The sequence below is a fragment of the Balaenoptera physalus genome (genome assembly GCF_965194825.1).
Source record: "Balaenoptera physalus genome assembly, chromosome: 6".
In the NCBI taxonomy this organism is placed as follows: Eukaryota; Metazoa; Chordata; class Mammalia; order Artiodactyla; family Balaenopteridae; genus Balaenoptera; species Balaenoptera physalus.
The window spans coordinates 7,435,348-7,454,054 of NC_138885.1; the positions used below are offsets into that span (position 1 = coordinate 7,435,348).

The window sequence follows — 18,707 nt, forward strand, 5'->3', positions numbered from 1 at the left end:
AATGCCGAGCGCTGCGCCAGGCACTCACTGCACAAGCACTTCCTGCCTCTCCATCACCCCAGAAGGATGATGGGGCTGGCAGAGCTGACATGATTGCCCAGGATCTGTGAGGTGGGTCCCCGGCCCCTGAGCTAGGACCCCACGCCGGGCATCTTGGCCACTTCCCCAGGTGCCCACGGGTGCCTAGCTGAGGGCAGGGGAGCATATGAGTTACCAGCAGCTGTGCTGAGGGCTTGGTGACCGTTGGGATGGTGTAGAGGCAGGCCGTGGGCACCAGCCCCGTCTTCTTGGTCCTGTCATTCTGGGCCAGGGTCCAGTTCTCAGAGGTCAGCAACCCCTGCTTCTCTGTCAGGATCAGCAAGTCCCCCTTCTTGAAGGGCAGGAGGGTGGCATCCTCTACAAATCCAGGTCACACAGACACACACACGGGGCAGAGAAGACGCCGTTTCCCAAGGGCTCAGCAGAGGCCACAGGCTGTGCTGGCATCCTGTGGGCCATCTCCTTTGACCGGTGGGGAAATGGAGACGCAAAGCAATGGGCCCAAGGCCACCCTGACAGTGAGCTGGTGGTGGGATTCCCAGAGCTCTGGCCCTCAGGGGGCCTGGACAGGCACAGAGCCTGGGGTGGCAGGAGCTGGGGAGACCTGCTCAGACGCCTGACCAGGAGATGGCTGGCAAGCCGGGAGGGAGGTGGACCAACGGAATAGAACACCAGCTGGCAGTCGCCAAGCCTGCCCGGGAGCTGGGTGACCTCTCTGAGCCTGATTCCTCAACTGTAAAACGAAGAGTCATTCCTCCCTCCTGGGGCTGTTGTGAGGATGGAATGGGCCCCAGGTACAAAGCTTCTGCTGACATTTCTTACTGCACTTAAGACCCTGTGCACAGCCCTCCCCTGCCCCCTCCCTCCTGAAGCCTGATTTCCAGCCGTGCTCAGGGAAGCCGTGGCCGAGAACTCGACTGCCCGGGCTCACCCCGCCCGCAACCCCCCTCTGAGCTGTGTGGCCCTGGACAAGTTGAGCCCCTTCTCTGAGCCTCCAGTCCTTGCCTGTAAAATGGGACAACAGGGCAGCTGTGGGGATGGCGGGCAAGGCATGGGCGGGTGGCCCAGCTGTTCTCTGCAGGTGAGGGTGCAAGGACAGCTCTCAGCGCACTTCACTTTGGAGGGTTTGAGACCCCTCCCGGAGTCCCCTCATCTTGCACATGGGAAGGCCTTGCCTACCGCTGCCCCCCCGAGTGCTTGGTGGCCTCTCTCCCTCTCTCTGCTTGAGTCCTTGTGCCCCGCCTGCCACGTGACCACCGGGACCTGGCACGAGCAAGCCACCCACCCTCACCGGGTCCCCTCCCCACCTGGCTGGGTACTACCTGTGGCTTTCCTGTCCTGCAGGGCCATGGCGAACACGGACCTCTCCTTCAAGCCCTCCAGAAACATGGCCACCAGCTCGGCGATGGCCACGCTGCTGGGGGACCTGAACTCGAACTCCTCTTCGTGCAGCGTGAAGAGCGCCAGCCTCTGCCCACCCTGGGCCTCCCTGAGGGGGAAAGGGGTCAATGTGACCAGAGGTCTACTCCACCCTCCCCCTGGGTCAGCCCCTCGACAGCCTCGGAGGGGTGACCCGCCTGCGTTGCAGATGAGGAAACCGAGCAGCGAGTCCAGAGCCATGGCAGGGCCAGGGGCTGAGAGCAAGTCTGCCCCGGTCCCAGGCCCCGCTGTGTGTGTGGGCAGGTGAGCCAGAGCTTAGGCTCCCATGGGCTCCAAACGCAGTGGTGGTATTGAGCCCCAGTCTGTGGGTCGGCTCCGGGCAGGCAAGGTGGTGGCCAGCGTGGAGGGCCACCACGGGGCCACCGCAAAGAACGGTGGCGCTGAGATGGAGCACCAGCCTGGGCGAGCTTGGGCGAGCTACCCAGCCTCTATGTGCTTCCGTTCATTTATCTGCAGACTGGGGGTGCTGGGGCGACTTACTGGCATAGCAGAGAGCGCCCAGCACGGTGTGCCTCAGTGAGTGGTGGCCAGCCTGCGTCCTGCACACACCGGTAATGACCACAGTGGTCATGCCACAGCGGGCTGTGCTTTAACCAAGCAGGGGCTCTGGCAGGGCACAGGCAGGCCTTCCCGAAGGGCACGGAGGCCTTCTCAGAAGGTGAGAGCCATGGAGAGCACAGGGACAGGGCGTCCGAGGTCCCACCAGGCGTGCAAGGCCGCCCTCGTGCTGTTCTGTGCCCTGCACACGCAGCCTTGTCCCTCGCTCCCTCTCCCAGATGGCTGGCACCTCCGCGTCAGTGGTTCCCACCCGTGAGAAGGGAAGGAGCCTATAGGTGAACGTACACTCTGGAGGCTGCAAGCTTATGTGCCCCTTTCCAGGGGGGCTGGGTTCTAAAGGAAGCTTGAGAAGGCAACGCGTGATGTGCAGACACAGTGCTGGCCCTGCGACAGTGGAAGGTGGGTCCCGATCCAACGGCCATCACACCACACGCGTGATGTGGTATGAGCCAGCCGGGCTCCCAGGGACAATGTCCCTCCTCCTCTCCCTGTCTCTCCTGCAGCCCCCAAGGGCTGAGGCTGTGGGGAGAGAGAGATTTGGGGCCTCTTCCCTCAGGGCGCCCACCTGTCGGTGGTCAGGCTCATGACCTCTAGGAAAGAGAGTTCTAGCAGCATCTTCTCCTTCTGGTCCAGGAAGTACAGCCCCTTCCAGTTAACAGCCAAGATCAGCTGGGCCCTGGGCAGTCGGGGGCCTGGCGGACGGAGAACAGAAGTGTGAAGCCTGGGCTGGCCCGGGGTGTGGGCCCAGCCGCACCCTCTTACCCGGTCAGACACTGTTACCTGAGAGTGTGGTGACCTCAAAGAGCCGGGAGAAGAGCAGCGGCCACTTCAGGCAGGCGGTGTCCACCACCTGCTCCTGCACGGCCAGTGGCGTGGCCCGCTTCTGGGTGTATGGCGCCTGCTCGGGGGACATGATGAGGCGTCACCTCCGTCACTCATCATCCCGCACCTAACTACTCACCCAGCGCCCAGGGCGCTCATGCGCTGCATCATTCTGTGAAGCCTCTGCCTAAAGCCAGGCCAGTGCCGGCGAGGGCTGGGTGGGAGGCTCTGGTGGGCTGGGCAGGACCCCTCACGGGCGGTTTTGAGAAGGAAGGAAGGCTTTCCCCTCCTCAGCATCAGAGCTCCAGAGGCTGTAGGGCCAGGCTCCTGCTCGCTGCCTCAGCCTGGAAGACCGTGAGGGTCACGTGCAGGTGTCTGCGGGCCCCCGTCTGCGGGCTCAGGCCCGTGAGCCACAACTACTGAGCCCGTGTGCCACAACTACTGAACCCGCGTGCCTAGAGCCCGTGCTCCGCAACAAGAGAAGCCACTGCAATGAGAAGCCTGCGCACTGCAAGGAAGAGTAGCCCCTGCTCGCCGCAACTAGAGAAAGCCCATGTGCAACAACGAAGACCCAACGCAGCCAAAAAAAAAGGCGTGTTTCTCTCACTCCAATCATATGCACGTCTCCGTTGTGTACGTGTGAATAAGGCAGTCTAGAAGGACACACGCCACAAGCTTAAGAGGGATGAGCGCTTTGATGTGATATTATTGGTGATTTCCCTGTTGTTTTTGTATTTGTCTGTATTTTCTGGTTTATTTGGTAATGCCCAGGTTTTAAGTGTTTAATGGAAAAAATTCAGTGAAACTATGTCCACTTTGGAAAAAGTGTGGTGTGAATTTCCTAATTCTTTACTCTCACCCCAACTCCCCCTTCCCAAATTACAAAGCCACTTCTCACTCATGCTCATCTGGGGTCGTGTGCCTCTCTTGTTCCCCTCCGTCTCGTACTAGCCCTAAAACGTCCATGGTCTCTCCCCTGTAAACACGTCCACTCAGGCTGGGAAACAACAGAAACAACCAACAGGGTTTGCGTCCCCAAATTCCCGTTCAAGGATTGTCCCCAAGGTATGCTAGCCACTGCCTTGTGGAACAGGGCATCTGTGGTCAAGCTTGTGTGGGGAACATCGTGTAAGACAATCAGGCTTCTGTCCTGCAGGACTTCTTAGAGCCTTTCCTAAGGGCTGTGCACTGTGACACCCTAAGAGCAGGACAGAGCAAGCTGCATCCCCCGCCGCAGGCGTACAGGGCCCTTGTCCACGGACCCACTTTGAGCCCCTCCTTCTGTGTTGCCAGAAAGGAAAGCGTGTTGCCTGGTCATCTTCCCTGCCCTTCTCCGCACTTGGATGGGCCCTGCTGCCACTCCCCCGGGGCTTATCTCCCTGCCACTGGGCTGCCAACCCCTGCCAAACAGGCGCCATGCTGCCTTCGTATTTCCCACTGCCTGTCCTGTTCTTTCTTGGCCCCCAGTGCAAGTTAATGCAGGGGAGGCATTAACCAAAGGGCTGTATCCTCAGTAGCCCCCCGTGCACAGTTCTCCTGCAGCAGCTGCACCAGCCAGCCAGGTCCTCAGAGATGCCTTTGCACCCTCAGGCCACGCTGCAGAGCAAAGCACCCTATGAGGAAGGAGGCTCTGACAGAGGGGCGGGTTGGGGACAGCCCTGTGGGGAGGGGCAGAGAGACAGCGGGACTGAACCAGAAAGCCTGTCTTTGTCCCCTCTTGGGGTGGAAGTTCAGGAGCAGCAGAAACCTCCGCTGGTGCGGGAGATCCCGAGAACACGAGTGGGTGTTGGGAGGTGCAGGCAGAGGCTTGGGGAGGAGGCTGTGCGCCTCCGGGAGCCGCCTTCACTTGGTGCGGGCTGACCAAGCAGGGGTAGGAGAGGGGCAGCCCTCTCTGCTGTCCAGAGCCAGCTCCGGGCACACAGGGCCCAGCAAGGGGACACCGTAAGGCCTGGGGCCAGGATGGGGCCTCACAGGGCGGGACTGGTGCCGAGGCAAGGGCGTGCTCGCGGTCAGCAGCTGGGGATGCCCTCTCGCGCCGGAAGGCCAGGGCCCAGCCCGACGCTGCAGTGGAGACCAGTGCGGGGCTGAGCTGCCCTGACCTATGCAGGATGCCACCGTGGAAGGAGGAGGGAAGACGGAACGGGCCTGTCAGAGGGAGTGGACCTGAACGAGACTCTTTAAACCTGAAGAGACAGGGCTCTGCTGAGTGGCAAGTTAGTCTCCCAACCCCCCATGAGTGGGGACTCGTAACGGGGTCTCCAACCGTTCTACACACCCAGGGCCCCCAGGGCCCCAAAAAGAGCTGCACAGCCCGAGTGCACAGGCTCTGGGGGGCTGACCTCAGCGTGGGCGGCGGTGACCAGGCTGGCCCACTTCTCTGGGGTCTTGGTCCTGTACAGCTTGGCGGGGACACAGCTGGGCAGCAGCTCCCGGACGGCCTGGCTCCCCACCGAGGTGCCGAGCTGCACGTAGCAGTGTTGGGCCAGCAGTTGCACCAGCTCTTCCTCCTGCACAGCCCGGGGGACACACAGCGGGCGGGGGTGGGGATGGCGTTGAGGGCCCACCCTCCCCCAGGACGCTCTCACCCCGGCACAGCAGAGGTGACCAGCCACCTCCGCTAGGCAGGACCTGCCCCTCCCCCACCACGGCAGAACCTCCGCGGGCCCCGACTGGGCGCCGACGCGGGCTGGGCTCCGGCTGGCAGGCAGGGACCTCCCAGCGGCCTTGGCCTGAGCCCTGCGGGGCCTCTGCCTGAGGACAAGGGGGGGATCCCCTGTGGCCCTCAGGAGCCAGAGAATGTGTGGGAGGGAGCTCTGAGGCCTCGGTGGAGCCCCAAACACTGCTGCCTGAGTGGGGTGAGTGTGGGCGAGGCCTTTACCCTGTCTCCCCGAGTCCTCACTGGGCAAAGGTGACCATGGCCACCCCTGTGTGGCCTCTGCGGGACTCATGTGGGTGGAAGCCTGTGTAAGGCACCAGCATGCACAGCACAGAGCAGGGCTCCTGCTCCAAGCAGCCCTGTTCTTCCCGGGAGACCAAAACCTTGCCCGGCCACCTAGCTGCCTGCCCTCTGGGCCCCCTTTTCCCCTCGCCCCTGCCTCTCCCTGCCCACTGCCCCATTCCAGGCCGGCCTCCAGGACTGCCATGGCTGCCTCCGACCTCCAGGGCAGCACCCTCCGATTCAGGCCCGGGAGGTCTGCACCCACTGAACAGGAGCAGTGCTGCCCGAGGACTTCAGGTGCACGAGCTCCCTTCCCTCGAGTCTCACAAACATACAGAAAGCTCAGGTGACTCTGCACTTTCCAGATGAGGGCCAGAGGCTCAGAGAGGTGACCTAACGTTCCAAGGTCACACTGCCAGGAAGAGGCACAGGTGGGACCTGAACTCAAGTGCCGGGGCTCCAAGGCCATGTTCTTGACTCCCAGGCCCTGCTGCCCCATAAGCAGCTGCCATGGTGAGGCCAGGTGGGCTTGGGGCTGATGGGAGGGCTTCCCCACCTGCTGCAGGTGCCCCAAACCCCAGAGGCTTGAGCAAACCTATGGCTGAGGGACGAGATGGAGGTGGCCGGGCAGGGACAGCTGCGCCCGGAGGGGCCCAGGGACCTGCACTGGCGGACGCACCCCCGGACCCACTCCTCTCCGCTGGCCGCCTGCCCTCCACTTTCCCCGCAGGCATCCCCGGTGGCCGCAGCCCAGCTGCCCTTGCTCCGTCCCCGCCGCCCCTGCGCTGGAACAGGGCGCTTCCTCAGGCTGTCTGATGCGTGGGTCTTCAGGGCCCTGACGGCCGCGGCCCCCTCACCTTCTCGAAGCTGTACTCGCCGGACCAGACTCCGTGGAGGACTTGGTGGTAAATGAGCTGGGTGCTGACCGGGTCCTCCCGGGAGTCGTGCCACGGGGTGAAGAACTCCTTCCGGAAGTAGAGGCGCCAGGGCGCCTGGCGCTCGCTCTCGCCCCTCTCCCGGGCCAGCTGCTCACACTGGGCCATGGCGTCCATCACGTGGTCGCGCCCGCTGCCCAGCGACCAGAACTGAGGCCAGAATCGGGGCGGCAGGGGTGAGCGACTGCTGCGTGTCAGGCCGCCCCACCTGCCCTTGGCACACGGAGGACAAGAGCCCGCTGGACGCCCGAGGGACTCCTCCCCACGGGGCGTGGACTGTCAATCAACCCCCCCTCAACACTGCCCCCCGCCCGCCCCGCCCACAGGCGGCACATGCCCACGTGACGGGGTCGGAACACTCTGATTGGCTGGTTGGCATGAGCACGTCTCGGTCTGAGGCTGTGAGCATGGGCGTCAGGGCATCAGGGGGGGCGACAATGTGGGGTTCAGGTGGGGCAGTGCTGGTGTGACCTCCGCATTGCTACATGGGAGTCTGAGCTCCCCAGCGTGGGGGGCTTGGAGCAGGATGTGGGCGTGGCAGGGGACCTACCAGGTGTGTGTGTGACACCGTCTGGGGCCGAGGTACAGCCTCTGGGCTGAGCGCGTGAGTGTTGGGGCAGGAGGGCAGGTTGCCTGGTTAGGAGGCATGTCTGTGAGCGGGAGTTTGTGTTCGTATCTGTGCTTGGCAGCCGGCAAGGCGAGCGGTGGCTAGGCTGACAGGCGGGTGGTGGATGGGACCCCCTGGCCAGTACCTTATCGTACACGGCAACCTGCAGGGAAAAGCCCACGTGGTCGCTGAGGCCCTGCTTGTGGGCGATGTGCAGGCAGACTTCCCGAGACGTCGAGGCTGAGTCCACCGAGACGGTCAGGCTCTCTCTAGTCGCCAAGGTCACATGGATCGGGACGTGCTTCTTGGACTTGACAGCCTGGGGACAGACGAAGACTCAGGTCCTCTACCCGGGAGGCTCCTGGACTCAGCTGCCGGCGCTGGTGCTCCCGGAACCCTGGGATGGGAGGCTGGTCCACCATCCCCTCTTCCCAACCCGCTGACCCTACTGGCTCATCCCCATGGGTTCCAGGGGGAGGGGCCTTCTGAAGCCCCACCCGGTGCGGCAGGGAGTTGACAAAAGTCCTGGCCAACGAACATCTGCTACTGAACTGACAGAGTGGGCCAGGGCTGCGCCCCTGGGATGCAGCCGGCAAGTGGAAGGCCCAGTTTTAACATGAGATCCCTGAGCTTTGGCTGGGTGACTCAGAATCACAGAAAGTCAAAAAGCTCTTGGAAATGGCTGGGTCTCATACTCTGGAACATTTTGGGTCCAAGGAAGCCACTGTTCCTCTCTGCGTACAGCAGGGCATGAGCACCACCACACCGCGAAGGCAAGTTCACATGCAACCCCAAGGCTCATGGGCAGAGCAGGTAGATAAAGTGGAAGCGGGGAGGCCCTGTGGACTCGGGTGGCAGGGCGAGGATGGGAGGGGGTGTGGCGGGAGGTTACCCTGGTATAGGGCACCATGGGGCACAGACAGTGCCTTTCAGGAGCTGCAGGTATAGTGGGGAGCAGGGGTGTCCCCTCAACCCCGCCTGCTTCTGAAGGACCTTTCCTGAGGACACTGCAGGAACTCACAGGTGACACAAACAACATTGCCAACCTTGGTTGGCCACATAAAATGCATATGTCCTTGGGAGGGGTAACACTTTAAGCAGCCACTCACACCCTGCAGCTAAGGAACTGAGTAGACTTACTTTCCCCTTCAGCTAGTAGGGCCCTAAAGGAATGCCGATTTAGATTGGTGGCGAGGGTGCAATTTTGAAGGCTGCACCAGGCCTGGGGAGGCTCACAGGGACCACTGGCACAGAAGGCGGTGGACGGGCCCGGAGCACACACTTCCTGCTGGCAGCCCCATGAGCTGTGCTGGAAGAGCCGTGACGGCTGGCACCACCCCACACAGACCGTCTCTCGCCCCTACCTGCAGCTCCAGCCAGGAGGGCGGCTCCGTGCGCACCCCGTTGGCACAGGTGCGTCTCAGGCGCTCAACACAGAAGGGCCCGTAGCCGACTGGCCCTTGACCAATGAAGTTCAGCAGATACTGGTGGGCGAGGAAGGGAAGGGGACGAAGACACTTAGAATAGAGGACACTTTCTACTTACTGTCCAGATTCTAGAAACTGTGATACTAATTTTAACTATGGACGTTGGATGTGTTAACTAACCTTACTTGGCAATCATTCTGCAATACACACCTATGTAAAATCACCACACTGTACACCCTACACTTGAACAATGTTATATGTCAATTATATTTCAATAAAACTGGAAAAAAGTTTAAATGAAAATAAAAATGATAATAGTGTTGGCAAAGATGCATTGACACGGGGCTCTCACACTGTGAGAAGAAATATCAATTGCACAGCATTTCTGAGGAGTCATTTGTCAATATGTTTTAAATAGTACATAGTTTAAAAATGTACATACTCTTTGACCTAATAATTCAAACCTATGATAAAGGGAGATATATAGTTTTTTTTTGTTTTTAATTTTATTTATTTATTTAGTCTTTTGGCTGCACTGGGTCTTTGTTGCTATGCGTGGGCTTTCTCTAGTTGCGGCGAGGGGGGGCTACTCTTCGTTGCGACGCGCGGGCTTCTCATTGCGGTGGCTTCTCTTGTTGCAGAGCACGGGCTCTAGGCACGCAGGCTTCAGTAGTTGCAGCATGTGGGCTCAGTAGTCGTGGCACGCAGGCCCTAGTGCGCGCGGGCTTCAGGAGTTGCGGCACACGGGCTCAGTAGTTGTGGCGCATGGGCTCTAGGGCACATGGGCTTCAGTAGTTGTGGCGCGTGGGCTCAGTAAGTTGTGGCTTGCTGGCTCTAGAGCACAGGCTCAGTAGTTGTGGCGCAGGGGCTTAGCTGCTCCGCGGCATGTGGGATCTTCCCGGACCAGGGCTTGAACCTGTGTTCCCAGCATTGGCAGGCGGATTCTTAACCACTGTGCCACCAGGGAAGTCCCTAAAGTTTTTAGTCATAGTGGTGTTTATGGTGATGGGCAATTGGAAGATGGATCCTAGATGTCCATCAACGAGTGAAATACGCGCTGGGACAGCGCTAACAGATGGCATTAGCACTGCCATTTGGGAACAGTTTATGACATGAGAAGACACATAAGATAAGTGAAAGCTGCAGGAGAGCTGATGTTCAAAATATGTTTGACAAGATGCTGAAACAAGGCATTGAAAACCTTTTTGTCTCTCAGAGAGATTCTTTGAGGGGATGCAGCCTGGAAGGGTTTACTGGTGTCAAGGGTGGCCCAGGGCCCAGGGCAGATGGCCAGGGTGACCACACTTCCTGCTGTCCCTGAAGGGACAAGAGGTAGTGAGATTGTTTCCTATGTGATTCCAAGTATGACCCTATCGCACCATAAAAGGCCAGGAATTGTAACAGAAGTTACCTCTGGGTGTGGGGATGACTTTTATTTTCTTTCTAGACTTTCTTCATATCCTACATATTACTTTTATCATCAGAACCAAAAGGTATATTAGAGTAGCAAAGCCTGGGGCCTCCAACACTTGAAAGCACCTCCCTTGTTAGTTCTAAGGCCTAGAGAGAGATGCTGCAGCCAATCTCTGGTTGGTGCCCACTCCTCAGACTCCTTTGCCTTTTCAATGCCCATTGCACCCATTGTCTCATTGTCTCCTGGTGACTGAGCCCAGGTAAGATGACCTGCAGATCCTGATTAGGGGTTGTAAGGAGCATCCTTCTTTATAGACGAGAAACTGAGGCTCAAAGAAGCCCGGGCACTGACACCCATCCTGGCCTGCAGGAGCAGGAGAACTGGGCCATGCATGGGTCAGGAGGTCTGGACCTGCTCCAGGGCCCCGGGCCCACCCTCGCTGCCCCCGCCTTCAGCCCTGGCCCCCGGCCCTCCCCACCTTCATGAACCTTTCGGAGGGCGGGAAGCAGCCCAGGCACAGACCAAGCAGGATCCAGCCCCGGGCCAGGCTGCTCGTTTTGTAGTTCTCTGAGAGCTGCTTGCAGATCTGGCAGTAAATCTCGTCCCTAAAAGACACAGAGCGCTGGGAGGCCAGGCAGGGGGCTGGCTCTGGGGGAGAAGAGGAGACGGGGCACACGGGCACACAGCTTCTGCACCCCTGGGGGCAGACATGTTTGCAGGGGGACCTCCAGCCTCCTCACCTCCAATTGCTTTTGCTGCACGCCCTCACCTCCCCGTCACATTCAGGCCCACCGTGGACCCTGTCATCTCCCAGGACTGTGCTCCCTCCAATGTCTCCCCAGTGGGCTCTGTAGCCCCACTCCTTTTTTTTTTTCCTTAATATTTATTTATTTATTTGGCTGTGCCAGGTCTTGGTTGCGGCATGAGGAATCTAGTCCCTGACCAGGGATCGAACCCAGGCCCCCTGCATTGGGAGCACGGAGTCTTAGCCACTGGACCACCAGGGAAGCCCCTCTGCACCCCCGCTCCTGATAGCCCTTGTTTCCTGTCTTCCCAAAGCCTCAGCCCTCCGTCCTCCTAGTCAGTCATCTCGGCCCCTTGGGCCTTTGCTCCCTCCCTCACCCACTCTGCCCACAGCACCTTGACCCTCCAGTTGTGGGTCACAGCTACAGGGAGGGCCCAGGGGTCTCCAGCCAAAGCCCTGCTCCTAGTAGATCAGCCCAATCTGATCTGCCCCTTTCCCCAACCTCACAATTATTTCAAACCTTTCCCTCTGCCTAGAGGCCCTCCCCCTTCCCCTGAATGCAGCCCACCACCCCCCCCCGCCCCCCACTGCAGGGAGGAGAGTGGGGACTTCGAGAGAGAACCCCTCAACTCCTTACCTCCTGACCAGTTCCCATTCCCACAGGCTCATGAGCCTCTCTTCTCTGTCTCCTCTTGGGGAAGGGGCTTTCCTCCACTCTTCCCTGCTGACTCAAGCCTCTATCAACTTATAAGAGTGTCCCATTAGCCTCTCCAACCTTACATACCCAGAGGCCAGTATCTTTCCCCTAATTACTCAGTGGTATGCTCCTAAATGTTTAACAACCAACTCTTCTGGGGGGAAAAGCCCTGAAATTCATTGCATTTGCCAATTTCTGTGGTGTAAATATTCCCACCAATGCTGATTTCAAGCTACCAATGTCACATTGCTGACCACAGAGTTCAGAGGAGATGAGCACTGCCAGCTTTCCTGGGCCAGGAGAGTCAGTCCCAGCAGACCTCCTCCTTCTGCAGCCTCTGCAGGCACTGCCATCAACCACTCACCCAGACTGGAAATCTGGGGGCCACCCCAGACTCCACCCATCGACCACCACATCCTACTATCTGTCTCCTGGAAATTTTCTCTGTCCCCTGCTCTCTGGGCTCCCTCATCAGCTCTGCAGCAGCCCTCTCCTGGCCTCCCACCCCCCAGGCTCCATCCCTCCATGTCATTGCCAGGAAGATCTTTCTGGAAGTCATCTATGATCATGGTCTTCTCTTAAAGCTTTTCCCTACGCTCTTAAGGATTGAATTCAAACTCCGGGCCCCAGCTGGGACAAATCATCTGGAATTCCAGACCCTCAGGCTGTTTCAGAACTCTGTGACCCCGCTCACCCTCTCCCTCTGTCTAGCGAACACCCCTCCTCCTTCCCACCCCACCTGGCCCTACTCTTTCTCAGTGCCCCCACTGGATCATCACCTTAGCACAGGCAGTTATTGTGGGTCTCCGGGTCCTCCCATGCTCCCCAACTAAAGGATGGGTTCCTTGAGGACAGAGACACGTTGCCTTCATCTCTACATCCCCAGCCCACAGGCCAGGGCCTGGCCCTGAGCAGGTACTTAATAAACATTTATTGAACGTGTGGCTGGATGTGAAGTGGGGCCTTTGCTTTGTCTTGGAATTTGGCTAAGACTCCAAAGCCAAGGATAAACAGATGATAATACTCAATATTCTAAAGAGATACACTCTTGTAGGATTTACTAAAAGATGGCAGAACCAGTCCAGCCAGCACGCCATCCCCAGCCTGCATAAAGGAAGGTGAGAAATTTGAAAGGTGATTCCTGGAAGCGACTTCATGGGAGTAGAGAGATCTCTGGCTCATCTTCACTATATCTAAGTGAGGGGGAGTGAGGGGGACCCAGGAGAACTGCTAATGGAGATGGGGACTGTCTGCCAGAGACGGGACCCATCTCACTCCCCATCTGAGGCATGATGAGCCCCAGCAGCCCATTGGACCACCCCAGGGTACTGGAATGGGGCATGATGACAGAGCTCTTGAGAGTGCTTCGTTTGTGTCCCCTGGAGATACAAGTTGGGGGTCTCCATGAACAAGAGACTAGTGTCTGTTTCCTGCTAGAGAAGTCTAAGCCACCCTTGATGGGCAAGATGGAGAAAGAACAGTCAGGAGCTGAGAACTGCACTTGTACAGTTTGGTGGGGGCAAGCGTGGATGAGTGTCTGTTGACCAGGAAGAGGCCATGGAAGGAGCTGGGCTTCAGGTATCTTGCTGGGATCCACGCAAGCAGGCCAACCATCATTCCAGAGGGTCCCAGTGGTTAAGAGGCTGTGGTATGTTCCATTAGGGGCTAGAGATGACAGAGAATCTCAAGGGATCCCTGAGACAGTGTTGGCCCCAGCTGGGGTCAGGACTGCGCAGAAGTGCCTACAGGGTATCTGAAGAACCCACAATCATCTCATATGGGTCTGCCATGTTGGAGGGTGTGGTGGCCAGTGAGGACTAACCATGAGAGAATTACCAGTAGAACCAACTAAGTTGAAAGAGTTGCCACGTTAGTGTCATGCAGGCAGGTAAAACGCTAGCCTTACTGGCTCGAAGAACCAGAAGACAGAGTTTGGGTACCCACAGCAGTTGAAAGTGAAAAGAGAAATCCTGTAATGAAGACAACCAAAGAAGAGGAGTCCTACATTTTGCATATAAAATCTTCCTAAACCTCTGGCTCACCCTTGATCTACACATGTGTGGGGCAGACTCCAGGTAGTCCAGCAAAGGCTAAAATAACTGAACAGTGTTTCCAGCTGCTGCTCACCAAAGGGAGACAGAGTTTGAATCCACCCAAGTTAATTGTCTGCCAAAATGAAAAGTCAACACTCTCTGAAGGAATACAACAGATTCCAGAGTCTCTAAACATATCATCCCCAAATGTCTAGGATACAACCCAAAAGTACTAGACTTCTGAGAAAATAACAGTCAGGTACTGGACATATGAGGAAACAGGAAAACATGACCATTCTCAAGAGAAAAGGCAATCAGTGGAAACTGGCCCCAGGATGAACCAGATATTGGATTTATCAGAAAAGGTTTAAAAACTACTGTAACTGTGTTCAAAGATGTAAAGGACACTATGCTCATAGTGAATGAACAAACAGGATATCTTGGTAGAGAAACAGAAACTATAAAAAAGAACCAACTGCAAGCTCTAGAATTGAAAAATATAATATCTGAAATTTTTAAAAAATGTGGATGGGTATAATAGCAGACTGGGGAAGACAAAAGAAAAATCAGTGAATGTGAAGATAGATTAGTAGAAACTATCCAATCTAAAGAACAGAGGAGAAAAAAAGAAAGCAGGGATGAACAGACCCTCAGGGATGTGAGGGATAATATAAAAGTCTTCCATAGGTTTAATTAGAGTTCAAAGGAAAAGAGAGAGAGAATGAAGTAGAAAAAAACATTTGAAGAAATAATGCCCCAAATTCCCCCAATTTGGTTAAAAATAATAACTTAAAATATGTGAACCCTTGAGATACAGTAGTCTGTCCCTGAAAGCAGTATACATGGTTCTTTAAATTTGTATAAAAACACAATTCCTGTAAAGCAAATTGTATATAAAGCAAAATATATATAACATAAATGAGGGACTTGCCCATTTAAAGGGACTTGCATTAAAGCTGGTTATCAAATGAATCACCAGCCCATGATGAATTTGTCTTCCTAAAACTGGGTTTCACCCAGGGGTTTTAACGCAGAGCAAATAGAGAACCCTTGATGATAACGTCTGCTGTCCTGAGACCCAGCCTACAGGCCCCAGGGTAGGGAGCAGGATAGGGCCGCAGCCATGGGCTGAGAGCCAGTGAGGGGTCCCATGTTCTGAATGGGGTGCGACGGGGGTGGGGACTGACCTGAGGCTGGGCCGCAGGATGGCGTAGCCCACAATGAACTGCACCTTCTCCAGATTGGACATGGGTCGGTCTGAGATGGGGTCGTCAGGATCAAATGCCTCTTCTCCGATATTCAGCTGGCTGGCCACCTTGAAACCCAAAGGTGGCAGTCAGGACAGCTGAGATTCTTCCCATTTGCAAAGGAGGAAACCGGTTGAAAGCCTGGAATGCTGCCGCAGGCCAGCCGGCGGGCGGCAGAGCTGGGAACAGGCCCGGGTCCCCTGTCCCCTGGGCTCACCTGGCCCGTGACCCTGGAGGACCGCTTCAGCTTCATGGAGGAGATGTCCTTGGTCCCTCTGTCCCTGCGGCTGGGCCTCTGTGGATGGAGACAGTTCTTGAGGGATGGTGAGCTGGGGTAGCACCTCGCAATCTGACCCAACAGTGCCTAGGGTGGGGCTGGTCTCCAGATCCCCCAGCCACTTCCCAGCCGATTCACAAAGCACCGAGCAGCCCCTCATCTTGACCGAGCTGTGCAACACTGACAGGTGTGCACTGCCATCCTCACAGCTGGGTGAGGAAACAGAGGCGAGGGAAAGTGAGAAACTGGACAAAAGCTGCTCGGCCAGTCACCAGCCCTCTGGGAGGGCTCAGGACTGTCCTGATTCCAAAGCTTGGACCTCTCGCCAGCCAAGCGGGCTGGGTCTGAGCCCAGGTGCCCAGGACAGCCCCAGGCTATGGTCATTCTCTGTGACAATTTGGTGGATGAATTGGAATACACTCCACCCACTGCAAGGTAGGGGCTTTCCCAGAGATCAGAAGATTCTAAGCTGCGGGGCCCAGGCTGTGTGGGGAGGGGTCTGCCCCCAGCCATCATGATCTGCTGGTCTCCTTAGGCAGGGGTCACACCCTGTCTTGATGGTGTCATGAGAAGTTGCTGCCAAAATTAGAGCTCAGTGTGGGACCAGGTCCAGGGCTGGGCACCAGCTTCTGGCTGGGCTAAACCTGGTTTGGCACACAGGGGACAAACATAAAACATGTTAGGCTGGCGAGCGAGGGTGGGCAGGGCTCACTCAGCCCACTGCCCCTCCTCAGGGGCACACGGTGGGTGCTTAATAAATGTGCAGGAAGGAACACTTGAGATCTGACCTCTGGAAGCCAGTCCTCCCTGTGCTCACCTTCCAGAGGTGCCAGTGGCTGGACCACCTCCCAGCATCCCCTCCCTGAGAGGTGGCCAGCCTCCAAGGTGGCCCCCAGTGGCCCCTGCCTCCTGACATTCTCACCCACTGTGGCACATAGGCATTGCAGCTTCCTTCCTGCTGTCTCTCTGAGGTCACTCATTGTGGAGGAAGCATATGTGAGAACACTCGGGCAGCACCATGGAGAGGCCCAGGTGGCCAGAGCTGAGGTCTCCCGCCAGCAGCTACGTGAGGGAGCCATTTGGAAGCAGATCCCATAGCCCCGGTCGAGCTTCGAGATGACAACTTGACTGCAACCTCACCAGAGACCTTGAGCCCAAACTAACCAACTAAGCTGCTCCTGACCCTCAAAAACTGTCTGAGATAACGAATGTGGGCTGTTTCAAGCTGTCAAATTTAGGGGGTAATTTGTTACACAGCAGTGAATGACTATTACACTCTGCAGAGCCCACATCTCTAGAGGTCAGGGAGTCAGGGCTTGAGCTTGGGCAACTTCCATGTCATTCCTGGACCAGATCTGGCCACGTGATGCCAGGCTGCAGACTCCCTTAGATGTCTATGCAGTTGGTCTGCACACAGGACCTCACAGCTATCTGAGCTGAGGTATGGGGCACTGTGATATTGTGATTTCTAATAAATATATATTTGGTCTTCGTCCCCATTACTGGCACAGAGCTCCTAAAGCCCTTGGAATTTCCTGTGATAAAGGTGTCTTTTTATGTTAATGAGGTGACTTTTGGAAAGCACCTAAAGGTGGGTCTGGTTGCCAGGGGACAAGGGGAGGTGGGGAGGGGCGGGAGATTGAGTTCAACTGGCTCAGTGGCCAATGATTTCGTCAATCGTATCTATGTAATGAGGCCTCCGTAAAAACCCAAAAGAACAGGGTTCAGAGAGCTTCCAGGTTGGTGACCACTTGGAGATTTAGGGAGAGTGGTGCCTGGAGAGGACATGGAAGCTTCTTTTTTTTTTTTTTTTCTATTATTTATTATTTATCTTTTGGCTGCACCGTGTGGCTTGTGGGATCTTAGTTTCCCAACCAGCGATTGAACCCCGGGCCCTCAGTAGTGAAAGTGTGGAGTCCTAACCACTGGACCACCTGGAAATTCCCCATGGAAGCGTCTCAATCTTTCCCCACACCTTGCCCTATGCATCTCTCCCATCTGGCTGTTCTGAGTTGTATCCTTTTATAATAAACCAGTAATGTAGTAAGTAAAATGTTGCTCTGAATTCTCTGAGCCGCTCTCGCAAATGAAACCCAAGGGGGGGTCGTGGGAACCTCTGATTATAGCCAGTGGGTCAGCAAATGAGGAACAATCCGGACTTGAGTTGAAGCAGGGGTCGTCTTGAAGGACGGAGCCCTTCATCTGTGGAATCAGATGCTATCTCCAGGCAGATAGTGTCAGGATTGAGTTGAATTGTAGGACACCCAGCTGGTGCTGAGAATTCTTGGTGTGGGGAAAAATCCACATACATTGGAATTGGTGTCAGAATCGTAGGCAATCGTGGGACTCCTAATGCTGGTGGGCCCGAGTGCTATCACTGCTGTGTCATTCCTTTGGACTATTTTGGTTAATTCCACTAAGATGACATCATGAAACCAGGGCTTTAGGAAGGACTTCTGACCAAAAATGGACGTGAATTAACCTTCCATCAGAGGACAGGGCAGAACATGGGTAAAGAACTTGGTCTCTGAATTCAGCAGAATGGATTCAAAGCCCAGCTGTGTCACACGTATTCACTGTGATCTGGGGACAAGTCACTTCACTTCTCAGTTTCTCTAGCTACAATAAACTTAATAATCCCTACCTTGTAGGGATGGCTCATCTGGAAATTAACTGAAGAGAAGCAACTGGCACATAGCACGTCGCCAGTCAGTAATAACATCTGTTGTTAGTATTACTGCCCAATGTTCAGGTCAAACCCGGTGTTCAGAGCCTGGGAGATCCTCTCCTGTGATGACTGTATAATTCACAAAGTCCTGGGTGTAACGCCTGACTCGTGAGCCCCTGAGTGCCATTCAAGACTGAAAAGCCCCGGGGGCCCCTGCGCCCAGCAGGCGGTGCTCACTCCATGCCTTGCCTCCCCCTGCCAGTCCAGCTTCCGGGGCCTGGGGGACACGCCCTTAGTGCCCCCGCCCACTGCGCACCTGTGTGGATCCGCTGTGCGTCGGAGGCTGGGCACTGCTCTCCCTGCCCAGAGCGTCATGGATCTGCCGCATCACCGAGCCACCGCGCAGGGTGTTCCTGGCAAAGAGCACTGGCTCCGGGATGTCACCCATGAACCTCAGGATGACGTTCCACACAGCCAGGGCGGCCTGGGGAGACGGGGACAGAGCGCCCGGCTGGAACCCGGCTCCACGCCGCGCGGAGCCCACAGCACCCCGCCCGAACCAGGGGGAGGCCTGAGCCGCCAGACACCAGAGAGCCAGGTACCGAGCAGTCGGCGTCCTCCTCGTGGTAAAGCAGAGGGTACCGCAGGGGCCGCCGGATGTGTGTGTGGCTGGCTGATTTCTGAAAGTAGGTCACGGCGAACTTGGGGAAGGTGTACTCGGCCAGGTCGTCTGCGTCCTCCTCGGGCTCCCCCATCATGGGGACCGTGTCCAGGTCAACCTCGGGTAGCTTCTGGGTCCTCTCTTCCAGATCCTGGGTGCCCGTGAGAGAGAGGGACAAGGGTCTGCTGTCCTTTCAGAT

The 18,707-nt window shown here is 56.8% G+C and overlaps 1 protein-coding gene across 1 annotated transcript in view; it reads right to left on the reverse strand.

Moving 5' to 3' along the window:
* The window catches only part of MYO7B (myosin VIIB), a 103,761-nt gene that overhangs the window by 7,867 nt on the left and 77,187 nt on the right, over positions 1-18,707 (reverse strand). The window contains exons 23-35 of the mRNA XM_082465955.1: positions 18,450-18,659; positions 18,164-18,331; positions 15,120-15,197; positions 14,843-14,970; positions 10,659-10,785; positions 8,704-8,823; positions 7,485-7,658; positions 6,655-6,882; positions 5,199-5,366; positions 2,818-2,935; positions 2,603-2,729; positions 1,362-1,528; positions 215-396 (exon numbers count right to left, since the gene is read on the reverse strand). Of these exons, the coding sequence (XP_082322081.1) occupies positions 215-396; positions 1,362-1,528; positions 2,603-2,729; positions 2,818-2,935; positions 5,199-5,366; positions 6,655-6,882; positions 7,485-7,658; positions 8,704-8,823; positions 10,659-10,785; positions 14,843-14,970; positions 15,120-15,197; positions 18,164-18,331; positions 18,450-18,659 (1,995 nt within the window). The remainder of the gene's footprint in view (positions 1-214; positions 397-1,361; positions 1,529-2,602; positions 2,730-2,817; positions 2,936-5,198; positions 5,367-6,654; positions 6,883-7,484; positions 7,659-8,703; positions 8,824-10,658; positions 10,786-14,842; positions 14,971-15,119; positions 15,198-18,163; positions 18,332-18,449; positions 18,660-18,707) is intronic.